The sequence below is a fragment of the Neophocaena asiaeorientalis genome, unplaced genomic scaffold (genome assembly GCF_003031525.2).
Source record: "Neophocaena asiaeorientalis asiaeorientalis breed wild unplaced genomic scaffold, Neophocaena_asiaeorientalis_V1.1 scaffold331, whole genome shotgun sequence".
In the NCBI taxonomy this organism is placed as follows: Eukaryota; Metazoa; Chordata; class Mammalia; order Artiodactyla; family Phocoenidae; genus Neophocaena; species Neophocaena asiaeorientalis.
Window position 1 is genome coordinate 594,489 of NW_020172138.1, and position 21,988 is coordinate 616,476.

At 43.8% G+C, this 21,988-nt stretch overlaps 1 protein-coding gene across 1 annotated transcript in view; it reads left to right on the forward strand.

The window, feature by feature from the left end:
• Positions 1-21,988, forward strand: part of MYLK3 (myosin light chain kinase 3) — a 42,603-nt gene that overhangs the window by 14,985 nt on the left and 5,630 nt on the right. Inside the window, exons 4-9 of the mRNA XM_024752064.1 lie at positions 959-1,416; positions 2,827-2,932; positions 3,598-3,691; positions 4,117-4,226; positions 5,164-5,305; positions 11,717-11,787. Coding sequence (XP_024607832.1) covers positions 959-1,416; positions 2,827-2,932; positions 3,598-3,691; positions 4,117-4,226; positions 5,164-5,305; positions 11,717-11,787 — 981 coding nt within the window. The remainder of the gene's footprint in view (positions 1-958; positions 1,417-2,826; positions 2,933-3,597; positions 3,692-4,116; positions 4,227-5,163; positions 5,306-11,716; positions 11,788-21,988) is intronic.

Here is a 21,988-nt window from a genome sequence, read left to right on the forward strand (position 1 = left end):
GGAGGCCGCCTGGCTCCCTCCTGAGACTCAGTCCACCCCAGGCACTCACCCCCTCACCCCTGCCCCAACACTCATAGACCTCGGCAGTGGGGTAGTGAAGGGCAGTCAGAGGGCAACTCTGAGAGGGTCTGAAGCTCCCAGGATCAGGGTCCTTCCCTCTGAATGTCAGGGCTTAGAAGGCCTTCCTGACCTCCAGCTGGCTTCCAAAACCACAATGCTGCTTGGTCTGGGTAACAAAGATGGATGCAGTGGGCCCAGTGGCATGGCCCAGTGGCGTGGCCCAGTGGCGTGGCCCAGTGGCGCAGGGGGGCCTTTAGGGAGGCAGAGAGTTTCCTCAGCTGTGTAAGCATGCAGGCCCAGCACAGCCAGGACTGTTTTATTCAGGAGAAACAGAAAGTCCAGACTCTTATGAGCAATTCCCTGATTTTGCTAAAATGTGTCTGACCTGAAGCTTCAGTGTGATGTTTGACTTGGTTCACCCTTCTCTTCATTTAATGGAAGGGAAACTGAGGCCCAAAGAAGGGAGGGAAGAGCCCAGGTCTCCTGCCTCCCGGCCACATTCCTCCTGGAGCAGAAGCACATTCCCAAGGGGCCACAGAGACAGCTGGTGCCCACCTCCCCACTCCTCCCAAGCCCCATCCACCACAGGTTGCTTCAAGTCTTTCCTGGATGCTGATCCAGTGGAATCCTGAGAGCTGGTGGCACCGTATGTCACTGAAGCCAGTCTCTCCCCTGGTGTCCTGTCTGGGTAGAGAGGGACAGGGGATGGAATCTGCTGGTTTCAACCGCAAGCTAACTTTTACTATTATAACAACCCAAAGGGCCCGTTTTAACAGATGAGAAAACTGAGGCTAAGAGGCCATGGTCAGTGAATGGCAGCAGCAGGCATTTGAACCCAGGTCTGTTCTGACTCAGGTTCTTGCTTTTAACCTCAGGGCCACATTTCTCTCTGCCCCAGGATCTCCATCCATGTGCAGGAGACAGACATCCCTGGGGAGCTACTTGTGACACGAGGCGGCAGCCTCAGAACCACGCCCCCTGCAGAGGCTCTAGCAGCTGCCCATCCAGGTGAGCAGGACTCACCTGGGCCCAGGTGCTACCCCCAAGCCCCTGGGACTGAGTCAGGAAAACATATCCCAAAAGGAGCCGGGGTGTTTTCCCCACCGTGGAAGCGGAGCAGCGACTGCGGAGCAAAGGCCAAAGAGAAACAGGGATCTGGGCCTGAGCCCGCCATGACACCAAGCAGGGCCTGGAGGGACAAGGGAGCCGATGCCAGGACCCCAGGCCTGCAGCAGGACACAGGCCCAGGAGCAGGGGACCCTGAGCCTGGAAAAGACTGCACAGCCAGGGGCACGAGCAGAGCCGAAGCAGGAAGGAGAACACCCCCAGGAGCTGAGGCGGGCAGCCTGTTTCTGGGTAAGTGAGGGCATTGCTATGTGCCCCGAGGTGAGTGAGTTTGAAAGGCCTACTCTGGGAAGCCTCCCTGAAGCTTCCAGGGAGAGAGAATGTGGGTGTTGGGGAGTCGAAGACTGGGAACAGCCTGCCAGCACATCCCAGGGCTGGAGACCAAGGCACGGAGATGCAGCGGGCTGAGCTCATGTTGGCTCTCGCCATTGGAGAGGAGGGAACCCATGGGGCTCAACTCGGATTTCTCAAAGCCACCTGCCTGCCCGATACTATTGGTATCTTTCTGGATTGAGACAGGGAAGGCTCCTGCTAAAAGGCAAATCCATTAACTGGTATATATAACCCACTATCAGCCATTTGCACTCAGGGGGCTGACTCTCATCCAGGATCGGGAAGGGGCTGCTGACCTGCTTTCTGTCCCAATGGTGGTGGGAGGCATCCTTGTGTTCCTGTGACCCAAAGGGCCTCAACTCCTCCAGCCCTTAGGGCCACACCCTCGTTGGTCTGAGCCCTCATCCCATATGGCTGCTGGAAGGCCACCATTTGCTGACTCCCTGTCCCAGAATTTCTGGAGGTCCCTGAGGAAGGGCTGAGCATTCTGCAGGTCATCCTGGTGCCCCTTGCCAGTTCCGGGCTCCACGGTTGCCATGTGCTGTGCTCTGACTTCTCTGGCTGCTTCCTCTCCCCTTGTATGACCTGGTCCAGATGTGGACATAAGGCCTACCTTAATTCCTGAAACACAGCTGAGAGCAGGCTGTGACTTTAGAGTCTTTTCTGAGACTTGAGATGGTGATAAAGCCAATGTTAGCTGAGGACTCCCTGTGAGCCGAGCCTCGGGCATTTGTGGTGGCGTTTACCCTCACAGGCCTGTGGAGTGGAGACACGTGAAACACAGGAGGGGCTGAGAAGCACGTTTAAGGTCACAAGGTCAGTGCTGACAGAGCCAGGATCTGACGGTTGGGCTCCAGAACAGAAGGCAGTTACTTTGCAGTGAAGGAGACTTCAGACTGGAATTCTAGATGTGGATTCTCTGTGACACACCCAGGCTTTCCGGGGGCCCAGGAAACAACACAATCATGCAAATGTTACCCCCTTGTAGTCTAGGGCTTGGGCTCCCCTTTGCAGACACAAAAAAGGTACACAATATGCTCTCAAAGCAAATTCAGTCTTCTACTTTGGGGAGCAGAAAGTGACTTGTGAGACAAACTAAGAGAAAATAGAAGTATTTCCCCTGCTCTGGGTCCAGGGTTGCGGAGGTCATGGAGCTGTTCCTGGAACATTCTGAGTACTCCCTCGATAAGCCCCCAACAAACTTGCAGAAGCCGTTTTTGAACCAAGTGGGTCTGGGACTGGGGGTGGGGGGAGCTGAGAGGTGGGGACGGCATGAAGGAGGCTCACAGGCTGCTGTCTCCCGAACAGACGACAGTCCAGCCCCGCCAGCCCCCTTCGAGCATCGGGTGGTGAGTGTCAGGGAGACCTCGACCTCAGCGGGCTACACAGTGTGCCAGCATGAAGTCCTGGGAGGGTAAGCTGGCCTTCTGCCTTGATGGAGGGGCAGGGCAACTGGACAGCTGGGTGCCGCTGGTGGTTCTCAGGAACTGATTGATGGAGCCACCGCCAGGAGTGGGATGTCCCGCACAGCATGAGAGTGGGCGGAGGGCTCACAAAGAGTGGGTGAGGAGATATCCGCGGAGTGCAGGAGGGCCCGCATGGTGTGAGTGAGATGAAGTGTAGGGTGCAGGAGGGCCCACAGTGCGGGCCTGGGACCCATGTACTGGAGGTGGCACGGGAGCTGACATGGGGTGTGGTAAGAGGGATGTCCTCTAGGGTGCAGGACTGCCTGGGTGGTGTGGGTGGAGAGAACACCCCCTGGGGTGCAGGGTGGCCTAGGTGGTGTGGGTGACAGGGACACCGCCTGGGGTGCAGGATGGGCTGGGTTCTGTGGGTTGGGGGCACACCCTCTGGGGTGCAGGATGGCCCACACATATGGGGTGAAGAAGCTCTTTTCCACGTTCAGAGCCCGTGGGTGTGCGGGTGGTGACTGATAACTCTGGGGTGCAGGATAATCCCTGTGGTGTGTGTGGAGCAGAGGTAGGACCAGAAAGCCCAGGGTCCAGGATGGGTCTGGCCCACCACATGCTGGGTGTGCTTCTGGGGCTCTGAGACTGCTCTGTCATCGTATCTCTGTAGGGGCCGGTTTGGCCAGGTCCACAGATGCACGGAGAAGGCCACAGGCCTCTCGCTGGCGGCCAAGATCATCAAAGTGAAGAGTGCCAAGGACCGGGTGAGGTTTTTGCCCCAGGCCAGTGGGTGTCCCGGACCAAGCTCAGGATTCCTTCACTTCCCCCTGGGCCACCGTGGGCCCCACACTGCACCAGGCCCCTCCACTCTGAGCAGGAAACCTAGCCACCTTTCCTGCCTCTTTTCCATGACTCCCACACTCCAGTCAGCAGGTCACCTTGCACCCTGGGCAACAGGTCCTCCTAGACCTCCAGGGTTCCTTTTTGGGCTTCAGGTTTCCTATCTGTGAAATGGGTGGGCCCATTACAGCAAGCTGTAAGAAGCTGGTGTGGGTGGTGAGTTGAGGAAAGCTGGTGTGAGAACAGGAAATGAGGATGCAGGGTGGGGGTGTGTGTGTCTTGGGAAGGGCAGCTGACTTCTCTTCCTGACCCATTTCTTGGAAACTCTTCTCCCCTTTGGCTCCACAAGGAGGATGTGAAGAACGAGATCAACATCATGAACCAGCTCAGCCATGTGAACCTGATCCAGCTCTACGATGCCTTTGAGAGCAAGAACAGCTTTACCCTTGTCATGGAGTAGTGAGCATGGGAGGCGGGGCCAGGGCTCGGGGTGGGGCTGGGAGCTGAGATTCCAGCAAAACTCTCGCTTTCCTTCCCCTCTCAGTGACATCCAGGGAAAGGCATCACCTCCTCTGCCTGACCTCCAACATAGAGCACAGAGGACAAAGCCATTTGTCACAAACCAGAAGCCAGTGAACCTGATTTGACCTACAGATATTGTTTTGGCCTACACAATTTTTAGTAATTTTGATTTAGTTGTTAACTAAATTTAGTTGTTAGTTGGAAATTGGGAAATTTCACATTAAAACCTAGATGTCTAGCTTTCCTTGCAAATATAAAAGATCTAGTAATGCTGGATCTACATTTCCAGTTGGAAGTGGTGTGATGGAGCTCATAGTAACTGACCTTTGTAGACGGGGCAATCAAACTCCCATTTGCTACAGTCCCTATCACTTCCAGCTACCCATGACGTTGAGGCCAGGGGCTCAGGGGACATTTATTATTGTGCTTGTGTTGCTATTTTCCTTCTGGTAGGACTGAGGATAGTGAAATATTTGTCATGTCAGTTTTCTATAAAAAGTGGAAAAAGAAGTTAGACTAAGGGCTATGTGTTCTAAGAAAAGTTTTGTCTTACATCTGGTCTGATTTAGGCTTCTTGCCATGTAGGTACTAATTGGCCCCTGTAGGCCAATGAGTTTACAACCTTGGCCTAGAGTATCAAGAGTGAGTATCCAGAGTGAGCCTGGATGATCAACACTGCAGATAAGCCCCAGTCTCCCATTTGGCCCATCACTTCCTTTTTACCACCCATACTCTGAGCTGGGAATGGACAAGAGCAAAGGTCCCCGTAAAACCCCAGACGGCAGTGGCACCCTTGGGCTCACCTGGTGATGAGTGGACCAGTCTTCTGAGAGCCTTTCTCAGTCAGTGCTTGCCTCTTCCTTTGCCTTGGCAGTGTGGATGGGGGTGAGCTCTTTGACCGGATCACAGAAGAGAAGTACCACCTGACTGAACTGGATGTGGTGTTGTTCACCAAGCAGGTCTGCGAGGGTGTGCAATACCTCCATCAGCAGTACGTCCTGCACTTGGACCTCAAGGTCAGGCTCCGCCCTGGGCACGTGGCGGTTGGGTGCCCCGGTTCCTGAGTCTCTGCTGCTCTCTCATCTTTGAGAGCTCTGTCAGCACCCAATCCTGGCTTCCATTCCTTGCTCTGCCATTGCCTACTTCTGGAGTCTAGGGCAGGCCAAGTCTCTGAGCCTCAGTTCCTCCATCTGTGACATGTGGAAAATAGGTACCTCATTAAGTGTTCTTTGACGGTCAAATGATACAGTGACTTTTTTCTATAAAAAAATCTCTAAGATTAGTTTTTAAAAACTAAAATAGAAACATGCATGTGGTAACAAATATAGACAATATAGAAATGTATGAAATGCACAGTGAAAGTTCTTCCCACTCAGCCTCTGTGCTGAGAGGTCTTCTGTATTAGCAATTTGGCATGACAAACACACACACACACAAGGGGTCATACTATACATCTCGTTTTTAAACTTGCCCTTTATAGTTAACAGTACACTGTAGACATCTTTTCTCATTCTCTTTAAGGGCCATGGTATAGTCCATTGAATGAATGCATTACAGCTTCTTTTGTCTACTTGACAAAAAGTAAGCACATGGTAGCCATTCTTTTCTTTCTTTTTTGTACATGGGTTTATTTCTGGGATGTCTGTTCTGTTCCACTGATCTACATGTCTGCCTTTTTATGCCTATATTATACTATTTTGATTAGTGTAGCTTAGTTACAGTTTGAGATCAGGAAGTGCGATGCCTCCAATTTTTTAGATTCTACTTATAACTGAGATCATACAGTAAGTGTCTTTCTCTGTCTGATTTATTTCACTTTGCATAATGCTGTCAAGTTCCATCTTGTCACAAATGGCAGAATTTCCTTTCCTTTTCTTTTTTTTTTTGACTGTGCCATGTGGCATCTTCGTTCTCCAACCAGGGATCAAACCTGTGTCCGCTGAAGTGGAAGTGTGGAGTCTTGATCACTGGACTGCCAGGGAAGCCCCACATTTGACTATTAAGCACTTGAAATATAACTAGTGTGAGTGAGGAACTGAATTTTAAATTTTATTAATTTAAATCTAAAAATTGACATGATTAAATTATTGAAAAACATTAAGTATATTTGGAACAATTTCAATATGTTAATTTGTTTTTCAAAAACTATCAATTTCATGAAATCTAAATACAAATAATTCATGAGATCTAAATACATCTAAAGTATTTCTGATGAAAATTTAGTGTCTGATTTGAGATGTGCTGTAAATGTAAAATGCACACTGGACTTCAAAGGCAATATGATAAAATAATGGAAAATGTTTCATCGATATTTTTTATTTTGATAACCTATTGAAATGGTAGTGTTTTTGATATATCAGGCCAGAGAAAATTATTATTAAAATTAAGTTTTAGAAAATACTTTGAGATGAATGAAAATGAGAACACAACATGCCAAGACATATGGGGGTGCATCTAAACTAGGAATGAAATTTGTAGCTGCAAACACTTATATATTAAAAAGAACATCTCAAACCAATAATCTAACATTCCATCTTAAGAAACTAGAAAAAGAAGAGCAAGCTAAACTCAAAGCAAGCAGAGGATACAAATAAGAAAGGTTAGAGCAGAAATAATTGAAACAGAGAACAGAGAAACAGTAGAGAAAATCAATGAAACCAAAAGTTGGTTCTTTGAAAAGATCAATAAATTGACAAATCTTTAGCTATATTGAACTAGAGAGAAGACTCAAATTACTAAAATGAATGGAATGAAAGAGGGGGCATCACTACCAGCCTTACAGAAATAAAAAAAGATTATAAGGGAATGTTATGAAAAATTGTATGCCAGTAAATTAGATAATGTAGATAAAATGGAAGAATTCCCCCAAAAGACACAAACTTCTGAAAACTCACTCAAAAGGAATAGAAAATCTGCATAGACTTATAACAAGTAAAACAATCAAATTGGTGTAAAAAACTACCCACAAAGAAAAGCCTAGGCCCATGTGCCTTCACTGGTGAATTCTACCAAATGTTTAAAGAATTAATACCAATCCTTCACAAACTGTTCCAAAAATTAGAAGAGAATAAAGCACTTCCTCACTCATTTTATGAGACCAGACTTACCCTGATTCCAAAACCAGGCAGACATCACTTCTTGTGATGAAACTACAGACGAATATCCCTTGTGAATATAGATGTAAAAATTCTCAAAAAAAAATTAGTAAACTGAATATAGCAACATTTAAAAAGGGTTATACAGGGCTTCCCTGGTGGCGCAGTGGTTGAGAGTCCGCCTGCTGATGCAGGGGACAGGGGTTTGTGCCCCGGTCCAGGAAGAGCCGACATGCTGCGGAGCGGCTGGGCCTGTGAGCCATGGCCACTGGGCCTTCGCGTCCGGAGCCTGTGCTCCGCAACGGGAGAGGCCACAACAGTGAGAGGCCCATGTACCGCAAAAAAAAAAAAAGAATTATACACATCACAAAGTGGGATTTGTCCCAAGAGTGCAAGGTTGGTTTAACATATGAAAAATCAATCAATGTAATATGCCATATTAAAAGAATAAAGGACAACATCACATGATCATTTTAGTAGCTAGAAAAATCACTTGACAAAATCAAACAACTTTTCATGGTGAAAACACTAAACAAATTAGGTATAGAAGAGAACTCCTTAACCTGATAAAGGTCATCTATGAAAAACACACAGCTAATTTTAAACTTAATGATAAAATGTTGAATGTTTACCTTTTAACATCAGAAACAAGACACGGGTGTATATTCTTGCCATTTCTATTAAACATTGTACTTGTGGTTCTAACCAGGGCAATTAGGCAAGAGAATAAATAAAAGACACCCAGATTGGAGAGGAAGAAGTAAAATTCTATTCACAGATGACATGATTTTGATATAGAAAATCCTAAGGAGGGTGGAGGGAAACTATTAGAACTAATAAATTAGTTCAGCAATGTTGTAGGATGTAAGATGTAAAAATCAATTGTATTTCCATACATTAGCAGTTGACATTCTGTAAATAAAATTAAGAAAACTATTTCCTTTACAGTAGCATCAGAATGAATAAAATACTTAGAAATGAATTTGACCAAAGATGTATAAGCCTTATATTCTGAAAACTATGAAACATTGTTGAAAGAAATTAAAGATGGCATAAGTAAATGGAAAGACATCCCATATTCATAGATCAGAAAACTTAATATTGTTAAGATGGCAATACTCTCCAAAATGATCTGTATGTTCAGTGCAATCCTATCAAAATCACAGCTGGCTTCTTTGCAGAAATTAATGATCTAATCCTAAAATTCAGATGGAAATTTATGGGACCCAGAATAGCAAAAACAATCTTGAAAAAGAAGGACAAATTTGGAGGACTCACATTTCCCAACTTCAAAACTTACTACTAAGCTACAGAAATCAAAACTGTGTTATGATGTAAGGACAGACAGACAGATCAATGGAATACAATTGAGAGTCCAGAATTAAACCCTTATATCTGTGGTCAATAGATTTTTGAAAAAAGTGCCATGACAATTCAATGGGCAAAGAATAGTCTTTTTAACAAATGGTGCTGGGACACCATGCTTGATATCCACATGAAAGTTGAACCCCTACCTCATAATATATACAAATATTAACTCAAAATGGATATAGACCTAAATGTAAGAGCTAAAACTATAAAGTTCTTAGAAGAAAGCATAGGAGTATATTATATATGAATCAAAAGCTCAAACTAGAAGAGCAAAGTTGATAAATTACACTTCATCAAAATTAGAAACCGTTATGTTTCGAAGGACACCATAATGAAAATGAAATAACAGCCCACAGAATGGGAGAAAATATTTTCAAATCATATGTCTGATAAAGGACTTGTATCTAGGATATATAAAGAACTCTTACAACTCATTGAGAAAGACAAATTTGAAAATGGGCAAAGGATTTGAATAGACATTTATCCAATGAGGATATAAAAATGGCCAATAAGCACATGAAAAGATTTTTAACATCATTAGTCAAAAGACAAATGTAAATCAAAAGTACAATGAGATACTATTTCACACCCATTGGATTAGCTAAAATAAAAATGGCAGACAAGAAGTGTTACTAGGATTTGGAGAAATTGGAACTCTCGTACATTGCTGGTGGGATTGTAAAGTTGTGCATCCACTTTAGAAAACAATTTGGCAGTTCCTATAATGTTAAACAAAGAGTTATCATATGACCCAGCAATTTCACTTCTAGGCATATACTCAAGAATTGAAAACACAAGTCAACACAAAAACTTGTACACAAATGTCCTTAGCAGCATTATGCATAATAGCCAAAAAGTAGAAACAACCCCAATGTTTACTAACTGATGAATAGATAAACAAAATGTGGTAGGTACTGTCCTTACAATGAATATTATTCAGCCATGAAAAGGAACCAAGTATTGGTACATGGATGAACCTTGAAAATATTATGCTGACTGAAAGAAATCAGATGCAAAAGGTCACATATTTATGATTCATATGATTCCATTTATATGAAATGACCAGAACAGGCAAATCTACAGAGACAGAAAATACATTAGTGATTGCCAGGAGTTGTGGGTGAGGAGGATGGAGAGTGACTGCTGATGAATATGGGTTTTTTTTTTTTTGAAGTGCTGAAAATGTTCTAAAATTAGATAGTGGTGAACTATCTACTGAAAACCACTGAATTGTACACTTGAAAATGGTAATTTTTTTATGATCTCATGTTTTATTATTTATTTATTATTTATGTTTATTATTTATATTTCAAAATTTTAGGAAAATTAAGTTCACCTATTTCTTTTTACTTATTTAATGTGGCTATTAGAAAATTTTGAATTATATATGTAGCTTACATTATATTTCTATTGGACAGTGTTGTTCTAGACCTTACAAAGAAGACATGAAGATTTTTTTTTATTAGTTTTATTTATTTATTAGAATTTTAAAATTAATTAATTTATTTTTGGCTGCGTTGGGTCTTCGTTGCTGCATGCGGGCTTTCTCTGGTTGTGGCAAGTGGGGGCTACACTTCCTTGTGGTGCGCGGGATTCTCATTGCAGTGGCTTCTCTTGCTGCGGAGCATGGGCTCCAGGTGCATGGGCTTCAGTAGTTGTGGCAGGTGGTCTCAGTAGTTGTGGCTCACAGGCTCTAGAGCACAGGCTCAGTAGTTGTGGCGCACAGGCCCAGTTGCTCTGCAGCATGTGGGATCGTCCCTGACCAGGGCTCGAACCCGTGTCCCCTGCATTGGCAGGCGGATTCTTAACCACTGCACCACCAGCGAAGTCCCAAGACATGAAGATTTTTAATCATCGATTTCCTGAACCTATCTGAGGAATTTCACAACCGCTTTGTAACGTAAATAGCAATAAAAGCTTCTGTTAGGAGAAATAGTACCTGACATTTGCTTCATAAGCTGGAAAGTTTTTAATGCATACTATGTCATTTGATCTTCCCACCCTCCCAGGAGGAAGGCAGGAAGAGGTTATTATTCCCATTTTACAGATGGAGACACTGAGTTTCCGGAATGGGAAAGTACTCATCTAGGGCTAGGGACCCTGGTAATGGACCCCTGGACCTCAGGCACTGGTCTTAGGTCTCTAGATCCTTTATACCATAAGCCCTCCATCTGCCCTCCACCCCTACCCCTATCCAGATTTGTCTGGCACAAGCAACGAGAATCGTTCCAATCTCCCTCAGGGCCTCCAAGCTGATCTGAAACGGTTAAGAGAAGCATGTCAAGTCCAGCACCTCCATCCCATGGGTCACAGCTGTAACCACAAAATGGCAGGTTGACATTTTGCAGCTCTGATCTCCTTGACCAAGCTACTGCAGATTTGGTCCCACCCCTGAGATTCTGATGTAATCAGGTCAGGGTTGGGGCCTGGGTGTTGGGACTTTTGAGGACTTCCCTGATGATTCTAGTGTGCAGCCAGGGTTTGGAGCCGCCACCCCAAGCCAATGGTCACAAACAATCAGCTTGTGGGCCAAATCCGCATCCCAGACATGTCGTGTTTGATTCCTATACGTGATGAATGCATGCTTAAATTGGATTAAGTTGTCAACATTTAAAAGCACGGAATTTTTACTTAAACCTGGATTTCTGGCTTCCCTTGAGGGCTGAGGAACTCTGGAGACTGGGCCTGCATTCCTGTGTGGTGGCCAGTGGCTGGAGCTGAGCAGTGGCTGCCCCTTTACACAGGGCAGGAGTTCTCCAGTTCCCCACCGTCCATACCACTCCTTATTGTCTCACACTAGCCCACATCATTTATTTTCAATATCTATCCATCTCTATAGGGCTGACCTGTAAGGACTTTCCCTTGCAGGCTGGGAAACTGAGGCCTATTGACAAATAAGTGTGGGAACTCAGACCTTCTTAGCTGTTGATTAAGCTATGCTAACTTCTCTTTCTTTCCCAGCCTGAGAACATACTGTGTGTCAATCAGACGGGACACCAAATTAAGATCATTGACTTCGGGCTGGCCAGAAGGTAAGGGAGTTTTATTTCGGTGGTTTGACAGAGCTCCTTGGAAACTCTTGGTGGCTCTCTTGGACATGGTTACCTACAACTCAGCCAATTTTTGAGTTTTGGGACTGATAGGAGAAAGCTCTCTCACTGAGGCTGGCAGCCTTCACAAAGACTGCGTAGAGAGGCCTCGTTACTACTGCAGGGGGCGGCTTTGTGCGGCGGGCTCTGCTTCTCCTTAAAAGGCTGTGGGATTAACAGTATTTCAAACCACCTGTGTGAACAGAGAGGAGAGTGATAAAGGGGGTCACTGAATGGGGGTGCTGGGAAGCTCCTTCTATTCATCCCGCAGGCCTCCTGGGGCCAAGATGTACTGGGCTGTGTGATACATTCATCACCAACACTGCCCTCCAGAAAATGACTAGGTTAAATAGGATGGTGCCATGGGTAAGTGGTTCTGGGCACTCAGGACTGGGTTAGATCTTGGTAAAAGGGTGGTACAATGCAGTGCCCGCTGATATGGGCAATAATGAAGTTTAAATGAGATAATACATCAACAGTGGAGACCCATTCTATGAGGGTGATTAGGTTCTCAAGTTTCAGTGCATAAAGTGAATATCACATATAATTTAAAAAACATCTTAAAGTCCCTTAAAACGCCTAAAGCCTAGTGACGTATAGTTTTACTGTTGGATCCTCATGCTTGATGAACACCGTGTCTCTGCAGGGCTCTTGCCCATGGCGTGCACAACCAGTGGTGTGGCTGTAGCAGACCCTTGGCATTGGGGAGGGCATCCACAGTCTGTGAAGATGGCAATAAATGTATGTTCATCCTCCAGGCTTCCTCCAGAATTCTATTTCCACCAAGAATGACATTTCTCTGAGAATCACATACTTTCTAGATATGTCTTCACACCACGGCTTCAAATCTTGAAATGTTCTTACTCTCATGGTCATTTTCCACACAGACGTTGTTTTTGTCACTTTCGGAGCCTTGCAGCATCTACCACTCCATCCACAAGGGGGGAAAGGAGCACTTCATCCCCATGGTGGCAGAGCCGTGCCTGAGCTCAGCCTCTGGCGTCCAGCACTGGCCTCCCAGAGGGGGCGTTCAAACCCACAATGGTGGTCTTCCTAGGTCACTTCCCCACTGGTTGGAGAGGTAAATGTCACCTCTTTGCAGGTGTGAAAGGTACATTTTCAGGGCCCCACATGATGGATGGGAGGCTAAGTGTGGTATTGGAGCAACGGCAGAGGGAAGTTCTTACCACTGCGCTGTACCTTCAGGGTCCACACTACACAGCGTACTGCATTTCATGAACAGTCCCAAATCCCCCAACCCAGATGCCTAAAAATCACACCCAATCCATAATGTAAAAAAATTGCTTAATATTTTCCCAAATAATGTTGTATAAAATTGGGATGCATCCTCTACACTTGCACACCTTATGCACCAGGGCGTGTTTCTCAACCTATTTTTCATGTCTCCACCTGCCCCACAAAGAGCCTTTTTAACCATTTCTTTCCTAATCCCTCGGTCCCTTCCTCATGAAATGTAATGCCACAGGTGTATTGTGGATCTGTTTATGTGCTGAGGCCCTTTGGAGAGCCGCAGACCGTTGTAATAGCTAAGATTTTTTTGCCCTTCCCCCAAGAACCACTGTTCCCTCACTGTGGGGCAATATATTCTTCATCCAGACCTCACACACTAGTGTATGCAGGACCCTACCAAATGCCGGGTGACCAATTGCCAAATGAGGATTTACAGTGACACACTGTGAATTCAGAGCAAGAAGTAACCACCTGAGGTTCCTGGAGTCTGGGAAGTCTCTGGGCAGCCGGAAGAGACGAATGGACAGGGTTTTGTTACCTGCAGGCAGTAGTGTGCTGGTAAATGTTTAACAACCCGCTGCAGCTGGGGCATGAGAGGAGGTGGGGTTGATTTGTAACCTTTGCTAACTTTGGCTGATTTCAAGCTACCAACATGACGTCACTGAGTGCAGAGTTGGGAGGAGACGTGCACCATTGGCTCTCATGCACCCGTGAGAACCGGCTCCAGCACGACTCTGCGTGGAGGGGGACAGGAGGGATAGTGTCAGTTAGGGACCAAGAATAGGATGCACACTGCGCATGAGCAGGCTGGCCTGGGGAAGGCAGGAGCTGTGGATGGGACTGGGGAAGGAAGACACAGTAGAAGGTGAGGGCACTAATGGGGCATCCTGAGTAGGGAGGCTCAGATGTTGGAATGGTATCCAATAGGCCACTGAGTCTCAGATGGTGGGAGGTGAAAAGGGTTGTAGGCCAATTTACCGAAAATCGATTAGTCAAAATCTATTCCCAATACACACTACTATATACAAAATAGATAACCAATAAGGGCCAACTGTATAGCACAGGGAACTATAGTCAATATTTTGTAATAACCTATAATGGAAAAGAATCTAAAAAGGAATATATATATATATATAAAACCGAACCACTTTGCTTTACACCTGAAACAAGCACAACATTGTAAATCTATATTTCAATAAAAATTTTAAAAAATCTATTCCAAACTGTCAGTCAAATTTGTTAATCTGGTTAAGGGCATTAATGGCAATAATTTTGCCCGTGGGAACAGAGGTAGAGGGCGAGTTCAAGAAAATATACACAGGGAGCCATATTTTTAATTTTAATTTTAATTTTTAAATTTTTTGGCCGCACGGCATGTGGGATCTTAGTTCCCTGACCAGGGATTGAACCTGCACCCCCTGCATTGGGAGCACGGAGTCTTACCTACAGGACCACCAGGGAACTCCCAGGGAGCCGTATTTAAGAGAAAGCCACCCATGAAAAACTGCTGGGCACTGGAGAAGTATAGGTGTCAGAAAACGTGGTACTCAGGAAATTGCACTTAGTGGAACTGGGCTGACAGTTCCTGGCTGTGAGATGAAAGGAAAACATCAAAAGCATCCTCAATAGTCTGGCAAACTGGTCATTCAGCAAAAAGATTCTTTGGCAAATTGGTTTTTGACAAATTGGCCTGCTTCCTGGGAAGTGTGTCCTTCTAAAAGGAGGGATCTGTGGGGGGAATGTGCAGTTTGAGAGAGCATGCTTTATGCTCCGGAATAGTTAAATGTTTGTAAAGAGGGAGGAAATGACAAATTTTCCCCATAACACGAACTATAGAAAGTACAGTTGTATTTCTGGGTGGGACTATGAGAAGGCGCTGAGATTCTGAGTGCAGGTATGACCCCCAGTAGAGTAGGGCCATACAAACCTTCAGAGACTCTGACATCTAGCAAGAGGGACCAGTTTTTTTGTTTTTTTTTTGCGGTACACGGGCCTCTCACTGCTGCGGCCTCTCCCATCGTGGAGCACAGGCTCCAGCCGCGCAGGCTCAGCGGCCATGGCTCACGGGCCGAGCCACTCCGCGGCACGTGGGATCTTCCCAGACCGGGGCACGAACCTGCGACCCCTGCATCGGCAGGCGGACTCCCAACCACTGCACCACCAGGGTAGCCCAAGAGGGACCAGTTTTACACCAGGCTGGGTGGTGAGAGTCATCAGTGGGTCTAAGTAGGGACATGTCAAGGGGTCGAGAATGGAGACAGAATGGGAAGTATCTTGTTTAATTATCTTGGTCTCCAGAATGTTGGGTGCAGGGATGAGCCTCCTGACTCCCAGTCCAGTGCTCAGATTGGAATCTAAGCCCATTTCATCAGATCCTTTGGCAGGGCAAGGAGTTGCCTATCTCAAACCTTATGAGGCTGCAACCTCACATGTGACCTTATGATCACAGAGGGCCTCACGCTGGGAATCTGGAGAGGGGCGTCTTAGTGGATATTTTGACACAGCTTTGGGGTGGATGGATCAGTTAACTATTGCTACAGTACTGTTGTATAACAAATCACCCCCAAATGCAGTGACTTAAAACACCAATTGTTTATTTTCCTCCACACATTTTCGAGTCAGCTGGGGAATTAGTATGCTGGACCCAACTTATACTAGCTCACGATAAGGAATCTTGTAAGCCAGTTGTTAAACATGGCCATTATTAAAAATTAAATTGTATAAGCTTACAATTAAAGAAATTATTTTAAAACAAAGATGTTACCTTTTAAAAAGTTAACACTTCCTCATTATTTTACTACATTTCACAGTTATTTACGTTCCTGGGTTTGTTTACGCCGATTGTTATCTATATGGTGGAAAGACTGTAGAACGGTGTGCTATTGCCGATCTCTTCCCAACTCTTCATTCAGTGACATGGTGATGGTACTTTTAAATCAGACACGGTGAAATCAGTATTTACACGATTGGCAAATACTACAAATCAAAACTTAAAAGAAAATCAGATAGCTGGTTATTAAACTTTTACCCACAGACCCCTGGTTGGGAGTCACTGATCTAGGCTGAATTGAACTGGGCTTGGATGCAGGTCAGTGAGGACAGGTCTGTTCCAGGTGTGTCTCATTCTCTTCTCATGGTGATGGCCGAGGAGCAAGAGGCACGCTCCTACAGCCTAGCTTGGAATTGGCCCACCATCATGTCCACCCACATTCCACTGGCCAAAGCAGCTCATGTGACCAAGCTCACCATCAATGGGATGGGGCAATATATGCCATCTCTAATGGAAGGAACTACAAAGTCACATGATACAGGATGTGGCTGTGGGGCAGATGAAGCAGTGGAAACCGGAATGCATCCTGGGAAAGGGACATCCAGGGGCTGAGAGCCTGGACCTTCTCTCCTCAAGGGGAAGCCTGTTCCTCTCAGTTTGGCTCCTTGGCCCTGAGGCTCCAGTCGGGTGCCAGTGTAGGGGACGAACAGACTGCCAGAGGAAGGCTCTAACTCTCCTCCCCTCCCTGACTTCCCGCCACAACTCAGCCACCAAGGTGATCTTTGTTGCTCTTTCACTGGATGAGTATGGTCTGTGTTGGCTCAGGGTCTGCATTTGCCTGACTCTCAGCAAATTTGGAAAAGAAGAGACTGTATTTTGAAAACACACATCCCTGATTTAAGGGAATCAGGCACATTGGCAGGATATTTATTTTATTCTTCTCTATTTCTCAATTGCCTCATCTGTAAAATGGGGACAATAAACTTACCTACTTCATAGGGTTGTTGTGAGGATGAAAAGTTTATATAAGTAAAACTTTTAGCATGGTATCTGGCGAATAGGAAGTGCCCATTAATTTTTTTAAATTAACACTTCATTTTTTAGAGGAGTTTTAGGTGCACATCAAAATTGGGGGGAAGGAACAGGGATTTCCCATTTATCCCCTGTCCCCACAATGCAAAGCCTCCCCTCATCACCATTGATAAGCCTACATTGACACATCATAATCACCCAAAGTCCACAGTTTAAATTTAGGTTCACTCTTGGTGTTGTACATTCTATGGGTTTGGATAAATGTATGATGACATGTATTCATCATTATAGTATCATACAAAGTATTTTCACTGCCCTAAAAAGCCTCTGTGCTTCACCTGTTTATTTCTCCCTCCTCCCTAATCCCTGGCAACCACGGATCTTTTTACTCTCTCCACAGTTTTGCCTTCTCCAGAATGTCATATATTTGGAATCATACAGTATGTAGCCTTTTCAGACTGGCTTCTTTCACTTAGCAATATGCTTTTTTTTTAACTTTTTATTTTATATTGGAGTATAGTTGATTAACAATTGTGTTAGTTTTAGGTGTTTTAGGTGTACGTTTTGCTGTACACCTAAAGATATCTATACACCTATATAGGTGTATAGGTACACCTATATGATTCAGTTATACATATAGGTGTATCTATTCTTTTTCAAATTTTTTTCCCATTTAGGTTGTTACATAATATTGAGCAGAGTTCCCTGTGCTATACAGCAGGCCCTTGTTGGTTATCCATTTTATTTATTTATTTTTATTGGAGTATAATTTCTTTACAATGTTGTGTTAGTTTCTGCTGTACAGTGCAGTGAATCAGTTAATGTATACATATATCCCTTTCCTCTTGGACCTCCCTCCCCCCAGCCGCCCCACTCATCTAGAACATCACAGAGCACCAAGTTGATCTCCCTGTGCTATACAGCAGGTTCCCACTAGCTATCTATTTTACACGTGGTAGTGTATTTATGTCAAACCTAATCTCCCAATTCATCCCACCCTCCCCTTCCCCACCGTGACCACACATCCATTCTCTACGTCTGCCTTTCTATTCCTGCCCTGCAAATAGGCTCATCTGTACCATTTTTCTACATTCCACATATATGCATTAATATACGATATTTGTTTTTCTCCTTCTGACTTACTTCACTCTGTATGACAGTCTCTAGGTCCATCCACATCTTTACAAATGACCCAATTTCATTTCTTTTTGTGGCTGAGTAATATTCCATTATATATATGTTCCACATCTTCTTTATCCACTCCTCTGTTGATGGACATTTAGGTTGTTTCCAGGTCCTGGCTATTGTAAATAGTGCTGCAATGAACATTGGGATACATGTGTCTTTTTGAATTATGGTTTTCTCAGGGTATATGCCCAGTAGTGGGATTGCTGCATCGAATGGTAGTTCTAGTTTTAGTTTTTTAAGGAACCTCCATACTGTTCTCCACAGTGGCTGTATCAATTTACATTCCCACCAACAGTGCAAGAGTGTTCCCTTTTCTCTGCACCCTCTCCAGCATTTACTGTTTGTAGATTTTAAAAGTTCTTCCATGTCTTTTCATGGATTGATGATTCTTTTTTTATCACTGAATTTAATTATTTATTTTTTAAAAATTATTTTATTTATTTTTTTATACAGTAGGTTCTTATTAGTCATCCATTTTATACATGTCAGTGTATACATGTCAATCTCAATCTCCCAATTCATCACACCACAACCCACACACCCCGCTGCTTTCCTCCCTTGGTGTCAATACGTTTGTTCTCTACTTCTGTGTCTCAATTTCTGCCCTGCAAACTGGTATATCTGTACCATTTTCTAGGTTCCACATATATGCGTTAATATACGATATTTGTTTTTCTCTTTCTGACTTAACTTCACTCCATATGACAGTCTCTAGATGCATCCACGTCTCTACAAATGACCCACTTTTGCTACTTTTTATGGCTCAGTAATATTCCATTGTATATATGTACCACATCTTCTTTATCCATTCATCTGTCAATGGGCATTTAGATTGTTTCCATGACCTGGCTATTGTAAATAGTGCTGCAATGAACATTGGAGTGTATACGTCTCTTGAATTATGGTTTTCTCTGGGTATATGCCTAGCTGTGGGATTACTGGGTCATATGGTAATTCTATTTTTAGCTTTTTAAGGAACGTCCATACTGTTCTCCATAGTGGCTGTATCAATCTACATTCCCACCAACAGTGCAAGAGGGTTCCCTTTTCTGCACACCCTCTCCAGCATTTGTTGTTTGTAGATTTTCTGATGATGCCCATTCTAACTGGTGTGAGGTGATACCTCATTGTAGTTTTGATTTGCATTTCTCTAATGATTAGTGATGTTGAGCAGATTTTCACGTGCTTCTTGGCCATCTGTATGTCTTCTTTGGAGAAATGTCTATTTTGGTCTTCTCATTTTTAGATTGGGTTATTTTTGTTTGTTTGTTTGTTTTTGTGGTACGCGGGCCTCTCACTGTCGTGGCCTCTCCCGTTGCGGAGCACAGGCTCTGGACGCGCAGGACCAGCGGCCATGGCTCACAGGCCTAGCCGCTCCGCGGCATGTGGGATCTTCCCGGACTGGGGCACGAACCCGCGTCCCCTGCCTCGGCAGGTGGACTCTCAACCACTGTGCCACTAGGGAAGCCCTGTTTGTTTTTTTAATATTGAGCTGCATGAGCTGTTTATATATTTTGGAGATTAATTCTTTGTCCGATGATTCATTTGCAAATATTTTCTCTCATTCTGAGGGTTGTCTTGTTGTCTTATTTATGGTTTCCTTTGCTGTGCAAATGCTTTTAAGTTTCATTAGGTCCTATTTGTTTATTTTTGTTTTTATTTCTGTTATTGTAGGAGGTGGATCAAAAAAGATCTTGCTGTGATTTACGTCAGAGTGTTTTTCCTATGTTTTCCTCTAAGAGTTTTATAGTGCCCGGTCTTACATTTAGGTCTCTAATCCATTTTGAGTTTATTTTTGTGTATGGTGTTAGGGAGTGTTCTAATTTCATTCTTCTACATGCAGCTGTCCAGTTTTCCCAGCACCACTTATTGAAGAGACTGTCTTTTCTCCATTGTATATCCTTGCCCCCTTTGTCATAGACCATAGGTGCATGGGTTTATCTCTGGGCTTTCTATCTTGTTCCATTGATCTATATTTCTGTTTTTGTGCCAGTACCATATTGTCTTGATTACTGTAGCTTTGTGGTATAGTCTGAAGTCAGGGAATCTGATTCCTCCAGCTCCGTTTTTTTCCCTCAAGACTGCTTTTGTTATTTGGGGTCTTTTCTGTCTCCGTACAAATTTTAAGATTTTTTGCTCTAGTTCTGTATAAAAATGCCGTTGGTAGGTTGATAAGGATTGCATTGAATCTGTTGATTGATTTGGGTAGTATAGTCATTTTCATAATATTGATTCGTCTAATCCAAGAACATGGTATATCTCTTCATCTGTCGGTATCATCTTTAATTTCTTTCAACAGTGTCTTATAGTTTTCTGCATACAGGTCTTTGGTCTCCCTCGGTAGGTTTATTCCTAGGTATTCTATTCTTTTTGTTGCAGTGGTAAATGGGAGTGTTTCCTTAATTTCTCTTTCAGATTTTTCATCATTAGTGTATAGGAATACAAGAGATTTCTGTGCATTAATTTTCTATCCTGCAACTTTATGAAATTCATTGATTAGCTCTAGTAGTTTCCTGGTAGTATCTTTAGGATTCTCTATGTATACTATCATGTCATCTGCAAACAGTGACAGTTTTCCTTCTTCTTTTCCAATCTGTAGTCCTTTTATTTCTTTTTCTTCTCTGTTGCTGTGCCCAGGACTTCCAAAACTATGTGGAATAATAGTGGTGAGAGTGGACATCCTTGTCTTGCTCCTGATCTTAGAGGAAATGCTTTCAGTTTTTCACCATTGAGAATGATGTTTGCTGTGGGTTTGTCATATATGGCCTTTATTATGTTGAAGTAAGTTCCCTCTATGCCCAGTTTCTGGAGAGTTTTTATCATAAACAGGTGTTGAATCTTGTCAAAAGCTATTTCTGCATCTACTGAGATGATCATATGGTTTTTATTCTTCAATTTGTTAATATGGTGTATCACAATTGTTTGATTTGCGTATATTGAAGAATCCTTGCATCTCTGGCATAAATCCCACTTGATCATGGTGTATGATCCTTTTAATGTGTTTTTGGATTCTGTTTGCTAGTATTTTGGTGAGGATTTTTGCATCTATATTAATCAGTGATATTGGTCTGTAATTTTCTTTTTTTGCAGTATCTTTGTCTGATTTTGGTATCAGGGTGATGGTGGCCTCATAGAATGAGTTTGGGAATGTTCCTTCCACCTCAATTTTTTGAAAGAGTTGGAGAAGGATGGGTGTTAGCTCTTCTCTAAATGTTTCATAGAATTCACCTGTGAAGCCATCTGGTCCTGGACTTTTGTTTGTTGGAAGATTTTTAGTCACAGTTTCAATTTCATTACTTGTGATTGGTCTGTTCATATTTTCAGTTGCTTCCTGGTTCTGTCTCAGAATGTTATACCTTTCTAACAATTTGTCCATTTCTTCCAGATTGTCCATTTTACTGGCATAGAGTTGCTTGTAGTAGTCTCTTAGGACGCTTTGTATTTTGGCGGTGTCTGTTGTAACTTCTCCTTTTTCATTTCTAATTTTATTGATTTGAGTCCCCTCCCTCTTTTTCTTGATGAGTCTGGCTAATGGTTTATCAATTTTGTTTGTCTTCTCAAAGAACCAGCTTTTAGTTTTATTGATCTTTGCTGTTGTTTTCTTTGTTTCTATTTCATTTATTTCTGCTCTAATCTTTATGATTTCCTCCCTTCTGCTAACTTTGAGTTTTGTTTGTTCCTTCTCTAGTTTAGGTGTAACATTTAGGTGTAACATTAGATTGTTTATTTGAGATTTTTCTTGTTTCTTGAGGTAGGCTTGTATAGCTATAAACTTCCCTCTTAGTACTGCTTTTGCTGCATCCCATAGGTTTGGATCATGTTTTCATTGTCATTTGTCTCTAGGTATTTTTTATTTCCTCTTTGATTTCTTCAGTGATTTCTTGGTTATTTAGTAACGTATTG